The following is a 26,537-nucleotide window of genomic DNA, read 5'->3' as shown; positions in this document are numbered from 1 at the left end:
GGAGGGAAAGAACATGAATCTTGTAATCATGGAAAAATGCTCCAAATTAATTAATTAAATAAAATTTTTCCAAAAAGAAAGAGGCACAGTAAATGAGAATATTAGAGTTTTGTCTCTTTAAAAGCTACAAGATAAAAGAAACCCAAATAACTCTGTTCAGTCCCTACAACAAGTAGCCTAAGATGGGCATCCTCCACAATTTTCCATTGGCATATGGATAAAAATAGTAAAATGCATACTTGTCAATATGATGAAGTACACAGAATAAATTATTCAAGTCAAGAGGACCATTGTCAATCAATCAATCAGCCAGGAAATGTTTATTTGGCACCTACTCTTTGCCAGGCACTGGACTAAATGCTGGGAATTCAAAGAAAGAGAAAAGACAGTCCCTGCCCTTAAGGAGGTCATAATCTAGTGGGGCAGACAACATATAAACAACTATATACAAATAAGATATAAATATGACATATTGGAAATAATTCCAGAGAAAAGTCATTACTATTAAGGGGAATTAGGAGGAGCTTCTTCTAGAAGGAAGGATTTTAACTTGGACTTGAAGAAAGCCAGGAGGTAAAGATGAGAAGGAAGAACATTCCATACACAGGAGAGTTAGAGAAAATGCCCAAAGCAAGAAGATTGTGTCCTGTTTAATGGCAAGGCTAAAAGATAACCCCAGATCATCCACAGAAAAGGACAACATGCTGTAATTAAAAAGTCCATCACTCCCTGTAAGATAAGAAAAGAGATAGTCCACATCAAGGAAAGAACAGTCTCTGAAAGAGACTAGCTGAAGGAAGAGTGGGGGAAGGGAAAGAAGAAGCTGAAAATTCTAAGGAAGGAACAGAGGCTTGGAGATCCAACTAACCAGTCACTTCTGGCTTGGGGAAGGAAAGGAGAGAGGTGGATACCCAGAAGTTCAGGAGAAACCCATATCTTACAAGATCTACTGTCCTTTCTGAACCCCTGAATACCTCCAAACAAACTCTTCATGACAACAGTCTAAAGTCCTCCTTGAGGTTCTGAATTGGGACTTTTTATAACAGAGCCATCCATAGATCCTTTCCAAGGATTTCTCTCTCTGTCTCTCTCTCCCTTACATGTCCCTGGACTCCTACATTCAAGGTTAGTCAGCTTAAGGGTAGGGACTAAAAAGCAGTTGGCAAGAAAGAGGGATCAAGGCTGAGAAGCCTTGAACCCCAGACTTTGGAGGGCCAATCCGCTAGAGGGAATAATTTGTAGGGCTTCCTTGTTTACCCACTCTCCTAGTTGATATCCTTGTCATCCCTTCCCTGTTTGAAATCCAATAAATCACCTGTTATTCAAGATTTAAGTCTGAGTCAGTCTATAACCAATATAGTTAAGGGGATTGAAGATTGGGGGAGGGTCACACCTCTCCCCCAAAAGGGGGGCTGACTTCTAGATCTCAAGAATTCTAGATTGCCTGACCCAAGGAATTGACATCTCTCCTTGGCAGTGGAGTAGCCCTAAGAGCCTGAAAAGGACTGACAGTTGATGTCCCTGGGGGAAGCAGAGGCATAAGAATTCATCTTGTCTCTCAAGGATAGATAGACCTTAGCGGGGTATCTTGTTATCTCACTAAGGCTTCCCTCTCTAGTCTCCTGTCTTCCATCTCCCAGAAAACATTCTCTGGGGGATGTACTTCCCTTTCAAGAGGACAGGATTTGGCTATCCCCCCCCACCAAGAAGGAAGGGAGGAGAAGAATGATCTCTTCATTCTCTCAAACCCATTCCCTTTCTCCTCATCATCCTTATCCCGTCTCCTAATCCCTGCATTATATCCCACAAACTTAGATGGAAAGAAATATTAACACTGGACCAAGTGCTACATGCTACTCAGCAGATAAAAACTCTTCTACCTCCTTAGATGAGGAGCTGCTCTGAGCTATTAATGCACATAAAGCCACATAGAAATAGTAGTAGCCACACCACCTGCAATAGCAGAGGACCTCCAAAGTAGAGTGCAAGGAAAATACGAATGAGAAATCTAGGGTCAGTTCCATTTCATTTTGTGTAAAAGAAAATGATGCCAGAATTTCACAAGTATTCTCGAGTATCCAAACTGACCACAATTTTCTGTGAGAGTCAAAACTTATTGTACCATTAAAATGCATTTATTTCTTAAATGTCTGTCTTAGATAAGATCAAGAAAAAATACTTCTGAATTCACAGTAATATTAGAGTTCCATTTCTTTATAACCTGTGTCCTTTTCAAATCTTCACTCCCTCTCACCACACCCCCTCCATCCAATCAGGTACTGAGTCATGTCGATTCCACCTTCATAACATTTTTCACATGCACTCTCTTCTGTTTCTGAAACTACTTACACCACAATAGTGCAGATTCTTATCACCTCATCTTCGGACTATTGCAATAATTGGATAGTCTCCCTGCCTCAAGCATTTTCCCATTCCTGTTTACCCTCCTCTAGACAATCAAACTGAAATTCCAAAAGGGTTGTCCTGATCATGCCCCCACCCTATTCAATAACTGCAGTGGCTCCCTATTACCTATAGGATCAGATAGAAAATCCACTGTTTTGTTTTTAAAGCTCTTCATAACTAGGTCCCTTCCTAATTTCCAGTCTTCTTACACCTTACACCACCATCGCCACCACCACCAACCCTATTCTCTGATCAGTGTCATTGGTCTCTGCTATTCTTTGCACAAGACAATTCAGAAAACCATATTGGGAAGATGAAGAATATTGCCTGGAATATGGCAAGGAGTTTCCCTGATCTAAGGCACAGGTTCATAGCTCCAGTAACCAAAAGCATGAAGAAAATCAGGGACTGATTGTAAGTGTCCTAACAAAAGCTAAACATACACTAAAATACACTATACACCATACATATACAAAATACACCATACACTAAAATCAAAGTGAAAAGCATCCTCTGTAGAGGATTACAGTGTCAGTCTTACCAAGAAAAAGGAGACAATGTCTCACCAATGCTTAGTCACTGGTAACAAGTCTGATATAGTTCCTCTGAATAATACCCATGTAAAACCCATTACACCCATATGGACCACAGCTCTTTGTGGGATTAACTTCTGTAGGAGAGTCAAGGGGGTGGACTTAGTCAGATGGTACCCCTTCCTTGCCATACCACACTGGGTACTGAGGTCTTAGCCAAACTCCCTGAAAGTTCTTAACATAAAACCCAAAGAGGCATCTAGACAACTCTGATTAGCCTTTGTTAAATGGCAACTCAGAATCACAGAAGCCAGAAATAAAATCAGCAAAGAAGTGATATTCACCGGGAGTGAATCGAGTGAGAAAGTGTAGGAAATCCTTCTCTAGAAAATGAGGTAGTTAGACTAGCTGTCTGCTAGGTCTCTTCCATCTTCTAATCTATGATGCTATAATTCTACAAGAAAATAGATTGAGCAACTGCTATATTTTAAGATGGGGAGGGGATATGTGCAAATATGAAGAGCAGATGAAATTCTGTGGGCTGACCTCAAAGTTTCTTTTCAAATAAAGAGGTGTAGGAATTGAAATAATATTTCTACCCAGATATATATTTTATAAAGTTTATTAGAAAGGGTAGACAATTATTCCTCTAAGGAACCACGTGGTGCCTAGCCTGCAAGTCCCTTCCCCTTCTCCCTTTACCTGCCTGTTCTGTTCCCAACTTCTTCGTTCTTTGTTCTCTTCTCACTTGGCTTTTAATGACGTACATCACATACAGGGACGCAAACCTGGCGCAACTGTGTTATTGTCAGGAATGTTTGATGGACAGATCAAGCTACTCAGGAGAGGGAGGAAATGAACTTCCTTGACCCAGTGGTCCATCTGAGGGAATAGTTCTTTCTGCTTCCAAGCTCTGTTTAGGGCCATCAATCATTTTGTAATAAAAACAAGAGAAAATAAAAACAACAATAAAACCATCCAAGGGATCTATAACCCCAGATCTCTGGGTTAATCTGAGCCATCATGTGCAAAGTCATGTATCAGCTTCCCGGAGAGCACTGGCTAAGGAAGTATCCAGCAGGGCCTAAAGAAATGGTGGGTGAGTGAATCATTTGGCTCTGGGATGAATCCCCTGAGGTCCAGAGCCCAGAGTGCTCTGTGAAACTAGAACAACCAGGTGCAAACAATTATTTCTTGGAAAACAGATGCTTAGTTGTCCCATCAGTGAATGATGTTCCTTATCCAGACCTCTCCTAAATCTCCATCTGAAAATCCTGCTCAAAAGTTCTTGAGACTCTTCAAGTCACCTGGAATAATGGTCTAGCTTGTTTTGATATCCAAGTACCTTCCAAATTAATGGTACTGTGACCTGTTGCCTTTCCAAATAGAGTTTTTGTTCAGAACACTTCATGTCTCATTTGGCTCTCTGTAGTCTTATTTTTATATAATTACTCATTCTGGCAGTTCTTCGTATTTTGTACCTTTTGCAAAAATGTAGTTTTATTCCATTAAATTACTCTAGTCATTCCATCAACAAATATCTGTTACTTATACTTACTAGAGGAATGGCACCTAGGATTACTGCCCCTACTACACAACAAGCAACTTCTATATGGTGGATACTACTTAAGTATTGGGTATACGCAAAACAAAAATGGAATGGCTTCAGCCCTCATGGAGATTCTGTTCAATTACATTACAAGTACAAATACAATTACAAGTACTATCAAGAAGATATGAAGATAAATTAAGGAGATAATGTTGTATAGTGGAGAAAGCCTAGAACTTAAAGAGTCTAAAGATCTAACCGAATGAAGGCTTCATCACGTATAGCTCTGTGATGTTGAACCATCATTTAGTCTCTGGTCTTGCTTTCCATATCCATGAAATGGAGGAGATGATATCTGCATTACCTACCTCACTCAGTTGAGAGAATCAAATGATGTGTGTATGTATAACCCATTATCATTTTTATGAATAAAATACAATCTCTACTCCGAATAAATGTGCATTTTAGTTTTTATCTGTCTTAAGGCAAAGAAAAACAAAATTATGGTGAGTGAGAACTAGAGAGCCATTTCTTGAAGATAAATTCCTTTTATTACTTCAGTTCAAGGCTACTTTTTCTAGAGAACTGGTATGATGTGGTATTGCTTATTCTCTTGTCTAGTAAATATTTGTTTACTCACAGAATCATGAAACTCTACAGGGACTTCTACTATTTATGATCTGGGAGACCTTGAGCAAGTCAAATCAAACAATCATAAGTTTAGAGTTGGGACGAACCCTAGTAATCACTGAGTTCAGTTCCCCCTCCTCATTTTACAGACAGGAAAATCAAGACCAGAGAGGTTAAATGATTTGCCCAAAGGTATAAGGGTAGTAACAAAAGGGAGATTTGAACTCAGGTTCATAGGTTTAGGGCTGAAAGGGACCCCAAAAGCCAACTATATTTTAATTTGAGGTCCAGAGACAGATTTCAAGTGGAGGGTTGTGAACTTGGATGGGAAAAATTAAATCTTTATTTCAGTATAATTGGTTTCCTTTATAATCCTATGTGTTCAAAAACATAATTCTGAGAAGTGGCACATGGGCTTTACTAGACTGCCAAAGGGGTTCATGTTCAACACTCTAATTTTACATATAAGGAGACTGAAATCCAGATAACCTAAGTGACTTCAACAGGAGATGGTATTTGAATCTAAGCCCCCTAAATCCAAAGCCAGTGTTTCCACCCCCCACCTCATACCATATTGCCTCCTTAACTCTTCTGAACCTAAATAAATTTCACAGAGGCTGCTTTGTGTCTTACTTGATAGAATGCAGGACCTAGATTCTGGAGGACCTGAGTTCTGTGTGACTGGGCAAATCAAGAATAAGATTTTTATCTACCTCAGTTTCATCATCTGTAAAATAAGGATGGTGACAATAATAGTACTAACCACCCATGGTTGTTGTGAAGATAAAAAAAGATCACATATGTAAAGAATTATAGGAATTGTTTTAATTATATAAGAAACTAGGGGGTTGGTCTCATTGGTCTCTAATGTCCTATCTAGCTCTAATCTGGGATTCTGTAGGTAATCTCTAATGTGATGATACTACACAAAGTTTCAGAGAATATTAGAGTTGTAAGGGACCTTAGAGATTCAGTTAGTCCAACACCAATTCTTAGAATTAAGGAAACTGAAGCTAAGAGGAGAGGCAATGACTTGCCCAAGGTCAATCAACATGTTAGGGGCAGAACCAATATTCAAACCCAGTTCTCCTGACTGCTTGGTCAAAAGTCTTCCCACTACACTATACTGCTCTTCTATTTGACATGAGATAGGGAATAGAGCTTGGAAATGCAATTCCCAACAAAAAGAAATCAGTCCTAAAAGCCAAAAGTTGAGAGGCATACCCTAAATAGTGTGAGGCAGCTTAAAAAAAAAAAGTCATATTTTACTACTTACTGGCTGCGTGACAGTTTGTCCACATATACCTTCTCTGGGCCTCTTCTTCTTCATCCATATAAAGAAAGAGTTTAAACTAGACAACTTCTAACTCAGACAATCTACAATTCCATGGCTGAGTAACTAATTACTCAGATATTGGCAATCAAATCAGGGTTTCTTAAGCACACAAATTTAAGAATTAGCACACTCCTAAAATCAGTTGGGGTTTTGCTGCCAGATCTTTAATATAGCAGCCCACTCCTAGATGATCTTGTGTAACTATGATAATAGTGTTGAAACAAGGCCAAGAAGACTGAAAAGTAAGCAGGATCAACATCAGGCTTGTATAATGAAAATATTGTTCCTAGTCAGACAATAAAAATGTGAAAGAATAAAACACAAAACAGCATAAATGCTCTAAAGTAAACCTCTTTCGCATAAAGAAATCTATTAAGCAGACCTAATGATCAGTTTTCTCAAGCCTGGATAACACAGGAAGTAAAAACACAAAAAGCTTAAGTAGTAAAAAGAACAAAGTGGAAGTCACACAGTGGAAGACATGAATTTGTTTTCTTAAAATAATAATTGCTAACTATTAAAAAAAAACAACCTCATCACAAAGTTTTTCTATTGTTTTTGTCTGAATGTTTCAGCCATTTGACTGTTCATAACCCCATTTGGAGTTTTCCTGGCAAAGACACTAGAGTAGTTTGCCATTTGCAGCTCATTTTACAGATGAGGAAATTGAGGCAAACTTGCCTAAGGTCAAATATCTAGTAAGAGTCTGAGGTCAAATTTGAACTCACAAAGATGACTTCAGGCAAGGTATTCTATTCACTGAGCCATCTAGCTGTCCTTAAACTCTGTGCCTCTGTGTCTTTAGACAAATCACTTAACCTTTCTGGGTCTCAGTTTTCTCATCTGTAAAATAAATGGATTGGATTGGAATCTTTCTAAAGATTACTATCTAGTTCTGTGATTCTGTATTTCTAAGTTCATGGCAGAAAATTAGCTTTGGGGCAGTGCCTCGATTTCATTTTGGGAGAGCAGAAACTAAGTAGGGGAAGAAGCAACATTTATGTCCCCATGAGAGAGTCTCTGGCACCCAGCCTAGTGGAAAAAAAACACAGCAATGGACAAGAATGGGGAGGACAGAAATCAGTCATAATCTAAAACAAAGGGGTTGGCAGAAGAAACTCCCCAAGACTTACAACTGAGGAGTGGGTCTTTGTTTCATTTATATTTGTGCTTAAATTATTATTCTGGAAGGGTATCCTTAGCTTTCTGGAACTTTGTTGCGAAAGGAGCTTGTTGATTCTAGGGAATAAACATTGTACTCTGCCATAAATTCATAAAATTACTCACCTCAAATCGTTCTTTTTTTACAATCAGTTTCTATGGTCCTCAATTCAGTTTAATCAACTTTGAAGTACCTACTATGCACAGAGCATTGTGCTCCTTGAAAAGAGAACTGGCACACACAAGCATCTCTGTGTTTAGCAAGAGAAACCTTCAGCTTCATTGGAAGGGAATGAAGCAGAACAAGTGGCCAATAAAAATAATAAATGCCAACTCCAGCTTGTGACTGCAGTCAGTTTCTCATCTTACAGCCCCCAATGGACTGACTATTGCTTAAACAGAATATGTTCGTGGCTTGAAAATCAGCTTCTGTAGCCAGGAAGCCACAGCTCTTGCATTGCCCTGGACTCACAAGGCATGAAACTCTGACCCATCCACACTTTTCTCTCTGCTGTGGTCACCAGCGTCTGTTCCCCGACGCGCCCCCCCCTTCCCATCCCACAAGTGTCCTGGGAGCCAATCATTGCTGATAACATATTGCATCTAAATTGTCATCGGGAAATAACGTGTCAAATGAGAGTGCCCTGCTCTAGCACACCCTTCGCCGAGTGCTGGCGTCCCATGGTAACAGGGTTTAGACCTAAACAGAAATGTCTAGCCTGCCACAGGTAAGACTTTAATTGTACCTATTGAGTCAGGTGCTCCATCTCTAATGGCTACATCCAAATGTGTCATTTCATAAGGCTGATCTGCTGTGATTTTGTTTTGGTAAAATAATAATCACAGCCTTCTTCAGTTTTCCTGAACTATTAAACAGCAACACTGGCAAATCTTCACTCTGATAGAGTTTAGGAAGTTAGATTGTAACAGCCTTTGATTTGTTTGCTTGGAGTAGGGAACTACTGAACAGTCCAACTGGACGGGCAGATTGGTAATATTTTATTTTAAAACAGGAATGAGAGAACAGCTATATAGATCAATGGAGAGAGAGAGCTAGGACCAAAGACAGGAGGTCCTGGGTTCAAATCTAGCCTTAGACACTTCCTAGTTGGGTGACCTTGGGCAAGTCATTTAATCCCTATTTTCTACTCTGTATTGCTCTTCTGGCCTTAGAACCAATACATAGTATTGATTCTAAACAGAAGGTAAGGGTTTTAAGAAAACAGGAAGAAAAAGAACTAAGAATTTTTCAAGCAGGGGCAGCTGGGTGGCTCAGTGGATTAAGGACCAGGCCTAGAGACGGGAGGTCCTAGGTTCAAATCTGGCCTCAGACACTTCCTAGCTGTGTGACCCTGGGCAAGTCATTTGACCCTCATTGCCTAGCCCTTACCACTCTTCTGCCTTGGAGTCAATACAAAGTAAGGGTTTAAAAAAAATTTTTTTAAAGAATTTTTCAAGCACCTATTATGCATCAGGCACTATGTTAAGCATGTTACAAATCTCACATTTGATCCACACAATAACCCTGGAAGGTAGGTGCTATCATTATCTCCATTTTATAGCTGAGGAAACAGATGCAGCAGATGGTAAATGACTAGTACAGGGTTACATAGTTAGTGAGTGTCTAACATCAGATTTGAACTTAAAAGTCTTCCTGTCTCTAGGCTCAGTACTCTATCTACTAATTCACCGAATTGCCTCTAAAAACTCTTTCCTCATACTGTACTATAAGAAATGATGAACAGGATGATTTCAGAAAAAGCTGGAAAGACCTTCATGAACTGATGCAGAGTGAAATAAGCAGAACCAGAAGAACATTGTACACAGTAACAGCAATAGTATGGAATGATCACCTGTGATAGAGTTAGCTTCTCTCAGCAACACAATAATTCAGGAAAATTCTGAAAGGCTTATGACTAAGAATGCTATTTGTCTCCAGAGAAAGAACTGTTGGAGTTGGAATGCGGATCAAAGCAGAGCATTTTTCACTTTATTTTGTTTGTATTTTTATTTGGAGGAATTTCTGTTTTACATGATTATTCTTTCACCATAATAACCAATGTGGAAATATATTTTGCATGATCATTTATGTACAATGTAGATCATTACTTACTATTTCAGGGAGGGAGGGAGGAAAAGAGAGAGGAAGACAATTTGGAATTTCAGAATTTTATAATTTTGGCAATGTATACTAAAAATTGTTATTAACATGTAATTGGGAACATAAAATATAAAAATGAAAAATGAAAACACTTACACACAGGGGCAATTTTACCAAAGATTTTCTCAAAACAATAATTAGGAAAAGGTGACCAGGGATTCATCCCCAGAACACCAAAACTAGCGAGACAATAATAGCAAACATTTTGAGATTTATTTCCTCTTCATTCATGGCCACACTTTGGATAAGTTTCCCTCACTTCAGCCATTCCTTCCCTACTTCTCCTACTCCAGTCATAAAAAGTCCCACATTGTATTTTTCCAGATGTTTGATGAGTACAGGGAATAGTGGAAAGAGAATTCGGTTGGAAGGCATGAGTTTTGGCTTCTAATTCATCCTCTGATACCACCTAGCTGTGAGATGTCACCTAAATTCTCTCACTCTCAGTTTCCTTAATAGTAAAATGCAAACTGAACTAGATAATTTCTAAGATCCTTTATGGCTGTAATATTTTATGACTTTTAATGACTCTTAATCTGTTTTAAGTGTACTTTCCTTTCTTCTTTGCAGAAGTGGGGAACTATGGGTAGAGAACATTATATATACTGTCAAACTTGATTAATGTATTGGTTAATTTTACTGATGTGCTTGTTTCTCTTTTTTTTTTAATTCCTTCTTGTAAAGAATGGCTCTCTTGGGCAGGGCAGGAGGACATATGATTTAAATGTAAGTAATGTAAAAACAAAAAACATCTATAACTTTAAAAACACATATATTTTAAATTTCTTTGATGGCTTCAAAGATGAAGGAGAAAAACAAAAATGGCTACAACACATTTAAAGAAGCATAAGTCTAAAGAAAGAATTCAGAAAGATAAGGATATGAGTGATTTACTTCCAGAACTGATTAGATGATTTATGTTCTGTAGAGTACTGAAGCCTCCAAACTATATTCCCTTCTCTCTCTCTGTATATGTGTACATAGATACATATACATGTGAATATATATACATATGCGTTGGCAATACATATGGGAATTGCTTGTAGAAAGCCCTGTAGAAGGATGGAGATGTAGGAAGGATGATTTCATGAGCACTGCAAACAGTAAGTACAGCCATGAAATTAAAAGTTGTTTGTTCCTTGGAAGGAAAGCTACGGAGAATCTGGACAACATGCTAAAAAAGCAGAGGCAACATCTTGCTAACAAATGTCCATGCTTTGGGGTTTTGTTCCCCAGTAGCAATGTATGGAATATAAGAGTTGGATTATAAGGAAAGCTGAACACCCAGAATCAGCACTTTCAAATTGTGGTCATGGGGAAGATTTTTGAGAGTCTCTTGGATAGCAAAGAGATCAAATCAGTCAATATTTAACAAAATTAATTCAAACTAAGTCAACCAGTGAAGAGGAAGCTTAAATACTTTGAACACATAATGAGAAAACAAGATTCCCTGGAAAGGATCATGATGTTGGGAAAGATTAAAGGCAAAGAAAGAAGGGGACAGCAGAGGATGAGATGAATAGAGAAGCAAGTCCTAGAAGCAAGAAACATAAAGTTGGACAGACAGCAAAAGACAAAGAAGAGTCTGATGTGCTATGGTCCATGTGGTCATGAAGAATCAGACATGACTGAACAACTGAATAACAAAACTATGCATGTATACATGTGTGTATGTCATCAAAATTAACTACTTTTTAAATGTCTACTTCTAGAGCCAGCCACAGTTTCATATCACCTTTTCTCTCCTCTCTTAATGGAAACATTTACCAAGAATCATCACCAAAATATATGCATGTATTATTTTTTAAATCCTTACCTTCTGTCTTAGAATCAATACTGAATATTGGTTCCTAGGAAGATGAGTGATAAGGACTAGAAAACTAGGATTAAATGACTTACCCAGGGTAACATAGCTAGGAAGTATCTGAGGACAGATTTGAACCCAGGACTTCCTGTTTCCAGACCTGGCTCTCTATTCACTAAGCCATCTAGCTGCCCCATATATGCAGGTATTATTAAGTACCTTTTGCAAACATACAAGACATGTAATAGTTAAGACTTAAAGACTTTAAAAGACTTTATGTAGTTAGATATAAAGCCCAACAAAACATTTACAGCACCCTCAGGCTGGCCAAAAATCCACCCCCTTGGAATTACTCCATTGAGTTAAACAGCAAAGCTATATTTCCAAAAGGCTTCTATTAAAATGCTTATAGTCCATAACTGGACCTTTGATTTCCCTTAAATGAATGATATCATGTAAAGCAAGATTCCTCAGTTCTACTTCTCTACAATATTTCTCAACACCACCCATTTTCTAGTTCCTCCTTCTGATTACAGAGGAAAACCTCTATCCCTGCCCTTAATTCCTTTCTTTCTCCACTCCCACACCTCCCCCAACTTTCTGCAAACCCCTCAACAATCAATCTTTCTTCTATGCATTGCCAATCTTTACTTCTCTGGTACGTTCCTATCTACCTACAAAAAAGCCAAGACCTCCAGAATCCTAGAAAAGTCTTGCCTTCTATGAACCATCTATTTGCACCTAATGCATCTACTTCTTCAACCCCTCAAGCTCAGTCGAGTCGGTGCAATATGCCTTCTGTTCCTGCCATTCCAAAGGAATTGTCTCTCCATTATTACAATGACCCTTTAATTGTCAAATAGCTTTTCCCCAACTTAACTATCATATACTACTGAATATTCTTTTCTGATTTTGACTTCAGAAACTCCATTCACTGGATTCCCCTCCTAATCACTCTTTCTATGCCTCTATCACTCCTTCCTCATCTTTTTTTTCTTTTTTTTTTATGTGGTTCCCCCCAAGCCCCAAGTGTCTTTCCTTGTCTCTCTTTTCTGGTTATACTCTCTGTCTTGGTAATCTCCTGTATTCCCAGAGCTTCACTTAGTTTGTCAACACTTTGAATACTGTAGAAGACCAGGAAAGCCATACAGATGAGTTTAATAGGGAGTACAGAAAGAAGGGTGCATTGTAATCACAGGTTGGGTAGTTGGGAGATATTAGATATCTTTGGCCATGAAGGGAATTGGTACCACATATGTGCTTTGGAAATCTAATAGGGCCTGAAACTGTTTAGTGGCTTCACTGTTTCCTAATGAGGATATTTATGATATTGTAGAAAGAATGCTAGATTTTAAGTCATATTTTGAATGTCAGGTGTGCTACTTACTATCTGTGTGACTTTGAGAAGTTATTTCACCACACTCAGACTTATTTTCTTAATCTGTAAACTGAAGTGCCTAGTCCAGATAAAGGACTCTTTCAGTTCTAAAGCTATGTATAACCACCATGTAACACTGATAGCCATGTTCAGACCCAAAAGCTGTGTTGTGGGAAGAAGTGTTGAGCATACTCTCTTTTATAGCTTGTAAAGTGACCTTCTATTTCTCAGCTCAACTTCTCTCTACAGGCACCAAGTCATTGCAAGGAATGTGTGGATTTGTAAGTCTACCCAATATGAACTTAGCTCTGAGCCCCTACTTGCAAAACTTTACCTCCTTTCTTGATTTTCTGCATTTCACTAAGGGAAGGTTATACCTTGGTAGAATAGTCTTGGTTCTATGTTGAAACACAGATAAATAATTGGATATTCTATACAGTACTTAATCTGAATAGCAATAAATAAAAAGGAAACTGTGGAATAATAAAATACACTGAAGAAATTGCCTTAGGATCTGGGTGGACTTGTTAACATGGATAGATATTCATCTGGATGCTTTTTTTGCTATGATCATCAAAGCTAGGTAAGATGGGGAACATCCTTAATAATAAGAAATCCCCCTTACACAAATAGAAATCAGCCTAGAATATGGAACTCAATCTTAAGAGCTCCAAACTCTTCTTGACCCAGCTTACCCAGTTCAACAAGGTGAGTGGACTCAATATTGAACCCCAGTTGCCTACTGCAATTCTTATCATTATCTCTAACCTTGAGCAAGAATTCTCTTCTTCAGCCATCCTCATTTCTTGTTGTCATCCCCAGTCAACATATATCCCAGTAGAAGACAGAGTAGTCAGGTGTATGTGATTTTATGATCCCTTGCTTTTGTGCTTATTCCAAATGAGCCTATATGTATATATCTCCCCCTTTTAGACTGTTAGCTCCTTGAAAACAGGAATGTTTTCTCCCCTTCTTTGTATTTTCAATGATTTTTAATATCAGTGCCTGACACATACTAGCACTGACTGGCTAACGGACTGGATATTCTCATAAAAGCTCCTGAATACTCAGACCTCAGAGTGAATGTAATCCTTACCTGAGTTAATTTCTCTCCTTCAAGACTTCCTTTGATGAATTGCCTCGCAAGAATTAAAGCTTGGAGATCATCTAGTACAATCCCCTCTTTTCATAAATACGGAAACAAAGGAATAAAATTGCTTAGGGACAGAGAGACTAAGATTAGGGTCTACATATTAGAACCCAGGTATTCTGACTCCAAACCCAGTAGTGCTCTTCCCACTATAGCACTTAGAAATACAGAAAACTGGCTTTAAACACTAAAGTTGAGTTTTCTACTTACTAAATAAGACATTGAAGATGAAGTTTTAATTACAGTTGCTATGCCTTTTTTTTTTAACAGAGCTTACACCAAACGCTTACTTCTCTTTGTATCATTGTGATAGTTTCTAAGACACGTAGAATTAATTATACCTTCCACAAATATTGGATGGACACCTAAGTGTTCCTGAAGGGATTTCTTGCTCTTCAGTGACACCAAATAAAAACACTCTCTATACCACTGTGGCATGGAGAACACATCTGTGCTGTCCTGGATCTCCAAGGCTGTTTGCAAACGAAGCACAGATCAACCAGCCAGCTGGAAACAGGAAGAGTCTTGTCAGCTCCAAAGAGGGTATTCCACAACTTTATGCCGGAACCAATAAATACCAGGGACGCAACTGACAAGTTGGTCAGAGTCCTCCGGTTACAGTCAATCCTCACCTCACCCTATGCCAGACACGTGTGTAGTTTTAAATGCTCCTCTCTTTGCCTCCCTCTTTTTTTAATTAAAGCAGAGCCACATAAGGCATCTCCTTTCCTCAGAAAAGACAACCTCAAATGTCTGCCCGGAGAGGGCTACAGCCAATAGGACGGGGTCTCTCTCCTTTTCCATCCTCATTCCTGTCCCTAATCCCAATTTCTGTCCTGCTTTTTGGTTTGTATAACGTGGGTCTGTGCCTGGCAGGCTGAAAGTAGATAGAGGCGGGGACAGTGAGGAGCAAAGAGAAGCAGCAACTTCTGCAGAGCCCCGCATCCCACTTTCCCCGGCTCAAAATCCTCTCCCCTACTCCGCCCCCGGAAGTGTGGGGACCCCAGGGAACTAAATGGAGATTAGGGCTAGCCTCACTGAGGATGGAGAGAAAGCAGTCAGAAGTTTCCGCTTGGCCTCCCACGTCAACAAGAGTTTGAATGAAAAGCTGGCTCCCCGCAGCCCGAAGGTGCTTCAGGAGCACAGCCTGGGGAGGCGAGAGAGGGAATGGAGACCCTCTCCCTGGGGCAGCTAGGGGCTGACACCCCCGAGATGCAAGCCCAGTTCCTGGCCAAGGATCAGGCTCTCCGGAGCCTTGCTCCCTCCTTTGAGGCGGCGGAGTACCTCGGTTCTCCCTCCTGTGCGCTGACTCTAGCAAAACGTCCGCACCCGCAGCTTCTTGTCCCCCAGCGGAGTCAGGACCCAGGGGCTGCTCAGAGTGTCCCTGCTCCGGAGCTCCCTGGCTGCCCCGCCTCCCTGCTCCTACCTGGGAAGCCGAGGCAGAGCCAGGCGTAGAGGGGCAGTAGCAGCAGCGCGAGCCGAACCGAGGAGCTTCCCATAGTGCACGGCCCGCTCTCCTTCCCTCCCGGTGCCTTGGGTTCCACCAGGGGGGCTGGAGGAGCAAAGGGAAGACGAAGGGGGATGGGGGGGCGGTAGGAGCAGACGTGGGACTGGGCTGGAAAACTCCTCCTCTCGACTCTCTTTCACCTCCCTCTCTTCCTCCTCCTACTCTTCGAAAGGCAGAGAAGTTCAAGGTTCCTGCATCCCCCTCTACTGCCTTTTTCCTCCTCCTCCTCCTCCTCCTCCTCCTCCTCTTCCTCCTAAGGCTTCACTGCTTTCTCGGCAGCCCTTCCAGACGCCGCTGCTGTTCCAGCCACGCTTGTCTTCCTCCCCCTTCTAGCCCACCCCCACCCCAAAGGAAAACAAAAACTCGCACCCTAAATGGTTAGTCGGGGAGCCCTTCTCTCAAGCAGCTTTGCCGCTGAGCCCTGACAACCTAAATGCCCCCCGGGTAGGGCTTTTGAGCTACTTTTTCATAGCTATTGAATCAAATCAAATAAAAGTTCTTGGGATTAGTATCTTAAAAGCCCACAGAGCTCTGTCCGCCTAGTGATCATATACATTCTACTTTGTACTGAAATGACTTATTTATATGGTTTATCTTACTACTAGACTATAAGCTTAATGAGGGCCTAACTAGCCTCATTACTACAGGATGTACTCTTAAATGCTTAACAGCGGGCTCTCTGAAGGCGAAAAAAAGCGTGCAGGACACCTTTACATTTAATATGCATTGTTAACATTTCTTAGGTCTAAACACTCAACAAAACAAATCAAACCTGGTTTGTAGCCTTTTCTGATTTCTAAGGCTTAAATAAATGCCTGCTGAAATTTTAACTATCTTTTGTTAACAAAAACATCCCTGCTCTCAAGGAGTTTAACATTGGTTGAAGCAGACTCTAAATCTTTTTATGGAGATATAGGATATATAAAGAATAAATAATAATGTAAGGTTTTAACTCAGTGAAGCACAGATAAAGGAAATGATTTGGCTAAACTCATAGTCAAATTATGACAAAACTAAGACTTAGTTTCTTCATCTTTAAGATGGAAAAATAATATTTATTCTACCTATATCAAGGGCATGTTATGAGGCAAATGTTTTATAAACCTTAAAGAACCTTTTTTTTATTGCTTCACTTAGCTTTATTGTAAGTGAAGTGGCCTTTCAAGACTAGTCAACATGAAAATTGGCCCAGGAGACCCCCTGGTCCAAAGGACCCTTGCCTACATTCACATAGAACCCGATTCATGACAGTAGGGGAGGTTGACCCCCAACAAGATGCTAGTCTTTCCTCTTTCTGGCTTATTGTCCTCCACCACATACAAAAGCTTAAAACACAAATGACTTCTAAGTGTGCTTTAGCAGACACACACACACACACACACACACACACACACACACACACACACACCCCAAATCATCTCAAATATCCCATTATACTCCCAGTGAAGATAAAGGCAATTTTGTGGGATGTTGAATAGATATTTTGTTTTTACCTCAAGCCTATAACATCCAAGCAACTCACAAGGTCCCACATATGTGGGCATTCACTTTCCTTGCCTCTTCATCTTGTCCAAGAAGCGCTGTATTATTAAGGATAGTTCCTTTGCCACCCTTTCTGGTTACTCCTTCAAACCTACACCCTCATGGGAATATTTTATACTAAGCATTTTGGTGGTTGCTTTGTTTTGTTTTGTTTTATAGTAAATAATTACTTTCTTACTCTGAAAGGCCTTTCAGACATGGAGGCAGTTGTGGTGAAGGGGAGGGGGGGACAAAGATGGTTTAAAATCACAAGTCCTGGTGGGTTCAAAGTCTGGCTCTGCCATTTCCAAGCTATGTGACTATAGGCAATCATTTCATTTCCTCAACATCTTCTAGACAGCTTTATTGCAGCACAGACAAGAAACCACCATCAGATTTATCTTGTTTAAGAGCCCAGAGGAGGAATCCTTTTTTTTTCATTCTACAATTTGTCTTGGTTTCAGGATCTGAGGAAAAGATTTCCAGGGGACATGATAGCCCCCAAGTATTTCAAGGGCTGTCATGTAGAAGAGTAATAAGATTTGGGGCAGCTAGGTAGCACAGCAAATAAAGCAATAAGCTAGAGACTGGAGGACCTGAGTTCAGATACTTCCTAGCTGTGTGTCTCTGGGCAAGTCACTCACACCCAATTATGGAACCCTTACCAATCTTCTGCCTGAGAATTAATACTTAGTATGGATTCTAAGACAGAAAATAAGGGTTTAAAAAAATCAGACTTGTTCCACTTAGCCCCAGGAGGCGTTAGATGAAGTGGTCTCTGAAGTTCACTCTAATTCTGCAATTCTAAATTTCTGTGATTCTTTGAGATCATCTGAAGTACATTAGTTATAGTAAAAGGTATTGGTTAGAGGGAGTCAAAGAGAAAGTTAAGTCAAAAATCACTTAAGTACTTACTATACTTAATATACTAAGAATTATCCTAAAAATAAGTTGCTTTTTATAGATGATGCTTTTACTATTGACTCCATTAGATTATAAGCTCCTTGAGGGCAGGGACTATCTTTTGTCTCTTTTTGTATCCCCCACAGATAGGACCTTGCCTGTCATATATTAAGTTCTGAATAACTGTATTGATTAACCTATCATCAGTTGGATAGACATGGAGATATTTTCCCAGAGCTTGTGAAGCAGAAGCTGAGGCAGCCCCTTTCGTGATTAATAGCAAGTAACCAGGAAAAGGAGATACTCTGTGGCAATGGAAAAAAGATGAGCTGAGGGGTAGACCATTCACCTTAGTCAACCTTAGTGCTGAGTAGAATAGCCACAGAATTTGGAGCTGGATGAGGGGCTTAGAGTCCAAAAGTGTCCAGAAGACCTCCTCCTCCCCAGTTCTAGACCACCCCCCAAAAATCACAATGCTACTACATCCAAAAAGTCCAGACATGAGCCCTAGTTTTCTTGATTCTGAGGTCAGCTATCTCAAGTTACATTGAAAGTAGGGGAATCATCTTGCCACATGGACCCTAAGTACCAGCTTAAGTTTCGCATCAACAGAGCCAAGAAGGAGATGACATGAAGAATTTTCAGTTGCATCTTCAATGATTCAATATTATCTTAGTCTTTCATTTGTTATGGTTAGTAATAATAATAATAATAATTAATAATAATAAACAACTAGTTATTTCTGACCTTACTGTTTCAAAGTGGATTCTCCTTCCCCAAGCTTTTCCTGCATAGAGAGGGCAGAGAGTAAAGGTAGCAAGGATAGACTTGCTTTTTGAGTCTTCATGAGCCATCTCAAGGGCAAAAGAATGGTAAATCCCTTTGAAAATGTTAACTAATTTTTTTAAAGATGTACAAAGTGACTTCTACCTGTCTTTTTCACATAAATTTCAGTTTTTACATACATACATGTATATACATAGACATACATATAAATGAGTTAGTTTAGATTAGTACAAGAAATCTTGTAAAGTATATTAGCACAGTGTCTGGTATATAGTAGGTGCTTAATAAATGTTTATTGAATTGAATTCTTTATATAGAGACATTATGATATTATGGAAAGAGTATTGGACCGGGAGCACAAGGGACCTGAGTTCTAATTTAGTTTTGTCACTAAAATGCTATTGTATAGGAGTGTTCAGGGAGGACTAGCTTCTGGTGTGAAGACTTGATGAGCCCTTTCATGATTGCTCATCCACTTTGGGGTCCTCCTGCCAATCAACTCTCACCTTTAGCTCCAAGAAGCTATAGCATTGCAGCAGCCAAATCTCCAAAAAACGGTCTCAGCAAATGGACAAGTGATGTGCCTCAAACCTGTCGATGAATTAGGGAGATGTTTACCCCAAGCATAGGAAGATTTCCCCCATGGATCAGAAAAATTTCTTCCAAATGCCATGAAGGTAGATGAAGGAGATGCTGTAGATCTCTTAGAGCTTAGCTATCAAGTATTCCAAAGGTCATCCACCACATCCTGGGCCATCATCTTGACTTTTGTCTTGCCACTAAACTTGGACAACTCTACAATTTTTTCACTTAAATCCAATTCACACTCTAGTCAAGGAACCATCCTATGATTTCACTGGTTCTTTTTTGAAAATAAATGATAAACAGTTTTATCTTGAATAAGTCCCTATCAGGGACTTAATTTTCTAATCTTCAAGTGAAAAAGATTGGCTTCTCTCCCTGAAAAGTTCTCCCCTTTCACTGTCCACAGCAACCATCTTGCCTTTTTCCTTTATTTTCCTTAACTAATGAACCACTATTGTGCCCATTGTTTCAGATTCTGGGAGAACAAACCAGATATAAATTCATGTTTTCTCATGTGTCCTTAATGTAAAGATGTGAATTTTTATTTTAGTCAAAGGAAGACAAAAATGCATGAGTTCCTACTCAGTGACCACATGATTTCTGATAAATATGAACAACTGAGGTCTACCTCTGAGGGTTGTTGAGAGGATCAAAAGAGATAACAATTGTAAAACTTGGCACAGTGCCTAGCACCTAGTAAGTGCTTATATAAATGTTAGTTATTGTTATTTAATATCACATCTGCACCAACATATGGTGAATAGCTATGGCAAACTTGCTTCCACATCTGTATTCAACTACATCCTTTTCACGTCATTCACATAAAAAAAATGGCCTGTGATGAGGATGATAGGTTCCAGACAGGCATGGGGAAATGCCTTTGGGAAGCCGCAGGGTACCCTGGCCCATGTGCACAAAAGACAAGTGATTGTGTTCATTTGCACCAAAGTACAGAACACATATTTGAGGATTTGCACAGGCCAGCCTCAAGTTCCTTCAACATCAAAAGGTTCACAACTTATAGAAGTGGGACTTCACCAAATTTAACACCATTGCATTTGAGGAAGCAGTGGTGAAAAGCACTTTATTCCTTATGGGTAAAGGAATAAATATATTTTCAATAGGGCTTTATTGAAAATTTGGCAGTAATTCCAGCCACTATGATGAAGGATCCCATGCATTTTTGTTATGATATTTGTCCATCTTCATCTGAGTTGCAGATAAAGTCAGATTTTTTAAAAACCCATACCTTATATCTTAGAATCAATACTGTGTGTTGGGTCCAAGGCAGAAGAGTGGTAGGGGAGTGGGGGGGGGGAGTGAAAATGACTTCCCCAGGGTCACACAACTAGGATGTGTTTGAGGTCAGATTTGAGCCCAAGACCCCGGTTTCTAAATTCAGAGTTGTATTTTTTACCCTGCAGGATTATATTGTTTTGTGATCTAAATAACTTTTGGTTATACATCTTTAATTTTTGCCTCTTGGAATATTGCATTCTAATATTTATTTTCCTCCATAGTAATTGTTATGCTTTCCTTTGTGATGTTCATCGTGATTCTTTGGTTTTTTACTTCTTTCTAGTTTCCTGAAGTACATTTTCTTTGACTTAGAATTCTGAACTTTGTGACATTTCTGAATATGTCTGTTTTGGGATTTATTTTAGGAGATGAATAAGTAGGGGTTTTTTTTCCTATTTCCACCTTGTCTTGTGGTTTTATTAGATGCTATTTATATTATTGTTATTAAGAATGAATAGGAATTGTCAATTGAAGAAAATAATGTGGAATGAGTGATACTGAAGAAAATAAAGCAGATACCATTTGTATTTTAAAATTTTCTTTGTAATTTGCTGAAATGATATTTAGGGTGTATCTGTTTGTTTCATCTTGGTTTTCAGGGAATTCAATGACTCATTGTCTTCTAGGTAGGCTGTCCTATGTAGGATACACATATAAATGTAATATACACATACATGTATGTATATGTGTGTATACATACACATATAGATATATAGATCTATTGGAAAGCTTACTTGGTTAAGGATTCCTTGGGGGGAAAGAATGGACTAAACTGAACTTAATGACACCAGAATACAACAGGAACTATTAGAAAAAAACAAAAGATTTTATTTATAATTTCACTTTTTATACTTTACTTTATTGCTTCCAGTTATTCTTATAGTCCACTATTCTTATAGTGGTCAAGCAATTTTTTTTCCATTGAGACTGTGCTTAGAGTTGTTGCAAAATTATACTTTTTTTCCAGGTTTACCTCTTGGACTTCTGAGAATTTTCATCTCTCTACTCATATTTTCATTTCTGAATTCTTGGATTGGAATTTTAGGTTCAGGCTATTCCCCTCCAATACTCTTAAATGGGTTGGATAGGCCTTGATTGGTCCTATTCTTTCTGTGGTCTAAGTGACACAGATGATGGTAGTATGAATGAGGCAGGGCTGACATCCTCTGTCTAAATCTTTGGCTTCTTTCTCAGTCATCCTGTGTTATATTTCATGTTTTGGTCTCAGCAGGTCTCTGTTTCAATCTCTTTGAATAATGCTTTATTAAAAATTGCCTTAGTCTTCTTCTGTGACCCAGGGAGACCCCACATCCAACTGGGGTTGGATTTGGAAAATCATACTCATCTCAGATATCTTTAACATGCCCAACCTCTTTCCTCCACTCCACCCCCATCTAACCTCTTGCTAGTACACAGATGCCATACTGGCCTTGCCTCCTGACTTAGTTTCCAATGCTTGAAAAAAAACTCTAGAGTCAGACTCTACTCCCTGTGTAGTAATGTAGGATAGGCTCATCTGAGGACAGATTTAAAGCTTTCAATTTTTGTCACTCAGGTTGTCTTGTGGAATCCCCCTATCCTCTCTTCGGAGTGTCAGATGGCTTCAGTATTTGTAGGGGTTTCCACTGACTTCCCTAATATAACCTTTCTATCAACCTCTGATAGATTCTGGACATCATTTTATGAAGTTTTGAACTAAATGGGAGAACTTATTTCTCTTTCTCTTTGGTTTTCATCACCATTATTCTATCTAGAATACTTTTCAGGTGGCTCAATGGATAGAGCCCTGGGCTTGGAGTCAGGAAAACCTAAGTTCAAATCCAGCCTCAGATACTTACTAGCTATGTGACGTTGGGCAAGTCACCAAACCATTGTTAGCCTTAATTCACTGTAGAAAGGAATGGCAAACCATTCTACTATCTTTGCTAAGAAAACTCCATGAACAGCATTATCCACAGAATCACAAAGAGTTAGACATAGGAGGTAGAGCCAAGATGGCAGCGTAAAGGCAGGGAAAGTTCAGACCTCTGAAAACCCTTCCTTACCAATTACAAACTAAATGCTTCTAAGGGATTGAAAACCAAACCTAACAACAGGACAGAGCCAAGGAACCCTCCTGCTGGACTCAACTTAAAAGGTACACCCCCCCCCAAAAGCCTGAATTCAAGAACACCCAGGTTTAAGGGGAAGGAAGAAGGAAGGTCCCAGGACATCTCCCCCACCTACACTACTGAGCCTCCAGCCGTGACTGGAATCTCTGGACAGGCAAGGGCACTAGTCTGGAGGGAGTACCTTGTGGGAAAAGCTATGCCAGGTTCAGAGCTTCAAACACAGGCAGTAGGGAAGTAACTGGAGAAGAAGCACAGAGCAGGCAGCCTAGTCACAGCAGTGGAGACACTACATATTGTTCCCCTCCTTCCTGAGGTTTTGACCTCAAGGCACATCAAGCTCTTCAAGTTCAACTCCACTGGACTTAATCTTATCAAGCATTCATGGGGCAGGGCAGCTAAAGCTCCAACACCACTCCCCCACAGACTGCTCTGAAAGCCTTGCTAAGCTCCAAGGGTAAAGGTTGACATAAAAGCCCAAACCCACAGATCCAACACATAATGAAATGAGCAAGAGTGCAGGTAACTACAGGGGAAAAGAGGGGCAAATATGAGCAAATAACAGAAAAATACAAAAGAAATTACAATAGACAGCTTCTATCCAGGCAATGAACAAATAGAAATTATGACAGAGGAAGATCAAAGAACACCAAGCAAAAACACAGAAACTCCAGTGAATTGGACACAGGCTTTGGAAGAACTCAAAATACAATTCAGAAAACAATTAAGAGAAATTGAATGCAACTGGGAAAAGAACTTAAAAATCAAGATAAATCATCTGGAAACAGAAAATAGTGTCTTGAAAGCCAAAATTAATCAGCTTGAAAATGAGGCAAAGGATATGAAAGAGAAAGAAGATGAAAGAAGAAGATGAGAGATGACATCCAAACAAAATCAAACCAGAAGGAGAAGGATGACCAAAAATCCAAGGATAAAATTCAGTCTTTAAAAACAAGAATAAAACATTTAGAAGCAAGTGACTTCACAAGGCAGCAAGAAACTATAAAACAAAATCAAAAGAATGAAGAAATTGAGGAAAATATGAAACACCTCATTCACAAAACAGAAGATGTAGAAAAACATTCCAGGAGAGACAACTTAAGAATCATTGGTCTACTGGAAGACCATGACAAAAGAAAAAACCTGGACATCATCCTAGAGGAAATTATCCAAGAAAACTGCCCCAACATACTTGAACAAGAGGAAAAAGTAGAGATTGAAAGAATCCACAGATCACCTCCTGTGCTTAATCCCCAACTGACAACACCCAGGAATGTTATAGCCAAATTCAAGAACTATCAGACCAAAGAAAAAATATTACAAGCTGCTAAGAAGAAGTCATTCAGATACCATGGCGCGACAGTGAGGATAACACAGGATCTGGCTGCATCTACACTAAAGGACTGAAAGGCATGGAATATGATATTCCAGAAAGCAAGGAACTAGGTCTACAATCAAGAATCAACTACCCAGCAAAACTGACTGACTATATTCTTACAAGGGAAAGTATGGTCATTTAACAAAATAGAAGAATTCCAAGCACAAGAAAAGACCAGACCTGAACAGAAAATTTGATGCCCAAACACAGAATTCAAGAGAATTATCAAAAGGTAATTAAAAAAGGGAAAAAAAAAACAAAAACAAAACAAAACAATAAACAAACTTTTCTTAAGGGACCCAATAAGTTCAAATGATATATATCCATACGAGAAAAGAGGATATTGATAACTCTTAAAAATTGTTATCACCTGGGTAGCTAGAAGAATTATACTTAGAGGAAACAATGACAAACTGTATAGGATGAAATGACTATACAGAAGAAAGGAGAACCACAAAAACAGGACCCTACAAGTGGCAAGCCAAAACCAACCCTTGTGTGGTCAACTGCTAGCACATTCCCTCCAATATTGATTTCCATTTAACTACTTTTTGATTATTCATATTTACTTTCTTTATATTTATTCATTATATACATATACATAAGAGGCAACATGTTGTAGTGGATAGATACCTGACTTGGAAAGCGATAGGACTTGTGTTCAAGTCTCTTCTCTGACATATACTGACTACATTCTCTAGGGCAAGTCACTTAACATCTCAATGTCCTAGATAACTCTCAAAACACTGCTTGTGGTGGCAAAAAAATTGGAAAGGGAGGGGATGCCCTTCAATTGGGGAATAGCTGAACAAATTGAGGTATCTGTTGGTGATGGAATACCATTGTGCTCAAAGGAATAATAAACTGGAGGAATTCCATGTGAACTGGAACGACCTCCAGGAAGTGATGCAGAGTGAGAGGAGCAGAACCAGGAAAACATTATACACAGAGACTGACACATTGTGGTAAAATCAAATATAATGGACTTCTCCATTAGTGGCAATGCAGTGATTCTAAATAACTTGGAGGGATCTATGAGAAAGAACGAAGAAAAACAACTGCTTGATTACATGGGTCAAGGGGGATATGATTGGGGATGTAGACTCTAAATGAACATCCTAGTGTAAACATCAACAACATGGAAATAGGTTCTGATCAAGGACTCATGTAATACCCAGTGGAATTGTGTGTCAGCTACGGGAAGGCTTAGGGGAGGAAAGGGAGAGAAAGAATATGATTTTTGTAACCAAGGAATAATGTTCTAAATTGACTAAATAAAATTTTTAAAAATAAAAATAAATGTAGTAACTAAAAAAAAGAGTTAGACACAATTGAACAACTGAACAAGAATAACAACTGTGATTAATTAATGGGGAAAGAAATATATAATTAAAGAGTATATATAGATAGTAGACAGATATGGATATATATATTCATCAGCAAAAAAATTAAGACAGAATTAACTGAGCATGCAAATAAAAATGTAGAAAAATAACAAAGAAAAACATCCAAACACAAAAATATAAATTATGAAAATTAAAGGAGAGATTAAGAAAACTGAAACCACATGACACAAAAATAGAGTTAATTATTAAAAATAGGACCTTGTAAAAAACTAATAACATATATATTCAAATAATCTGGCATGTTTTTAAAAGTGAGGAAAAAAACAAGTAAGAATTCAAATAACCAAGTAAAAAAAAAATAAAAAACAAAAGAAATCACAATCATTAGGAAGAAATAAATGCAATTATTAGAAACTATTTTGCTCAATTAAATTCCAACAAAAAAGTTAACATAAATGTCAAGGTTAAATAGTCAAAAAACAAAATACCCAGACTAATATAACAATAAATAGGGAATTTAAGTAATATAATCTTTTTTTTTTTAAACCCTTACTTTCCATCTTGGAGTCAATATTGACTCCAAGGCAGAAGAGTGGTAAGGGCTAGGCAATGGGGGGTCAAGTGACTTGCCCAGGGTCACACAGCTGGGATGTGTCTGAGGCCAAATTTGAACCTAGGACCTCCCATCTCTAGGCCTTTCTCTCAATCCACTGAGCCACCCATCTGCCTCCTTCAAGTAATACAATCTTAAGAAAGGAAACAGATGAGAAAACAGATGAGGAAGACAGAAATTATGTGACTTGCCTATAGTCATACAACTACTAAGTATGTGATATAGGAAGACCTTTGAAATAACTTCTTCCCAATCCAAATAAACCAGGGAAAGATAAAGTAAAAAAGGAAAACTATAGAGCAATATATCTAATGAAAATGTTTATAAAATATTTTTAATTATTCAAAAGACTACAAAATATTTTAAAAAGTTTATTAATTATG

The 26,537-nt window shown here is 38.9% G+C and overlaps 1 protein-coding gene across 1 annotated transcript in view; it reads right to left on the bottom strand.

The window, feature by feature from the left end:
• Window positions 1-15,834, bottom strand: part of SRPX (sushi repeat containing protein X-linked) — a 99,803-nt gene extending 83,969 nt beyond the window's left edge. Inside the window, exon 1 of the mRNA XM_007493346.3 lies at window positions 15,535-15,834. Within this exon, the coding sequence (XP_007493408.1) occupies window positions 15,535-15,607 (73 nt within the window). The 5' untranslated portion in view covers window positions 15,608-15,834. The remainder of the gene's footprint in view (window positions 1-15,534) is intronic.
• Between the last annotated feature and the right edge of the window lie 10,703 nt (window positions 15,835-26,537).

This window comes from Monodelphis domestica, chromosome 4, assembly GCF_027887165.1.
Source record: "Monodelphis domestica isolate mMonDom1 chromosome 4, mMonDom1.pri, whole genome shotgun sequence".
NCBI lineage: Eukaryota > Metazoa > Chordata > Mammalia > Didelphimorphia > Didelphidae > Monodelphis > Monodelphis domestica.
Note: the sequence above shows the minus strand (reverse complement) of the source record. Positions and strands in the feature narration are given on the sequence as shown.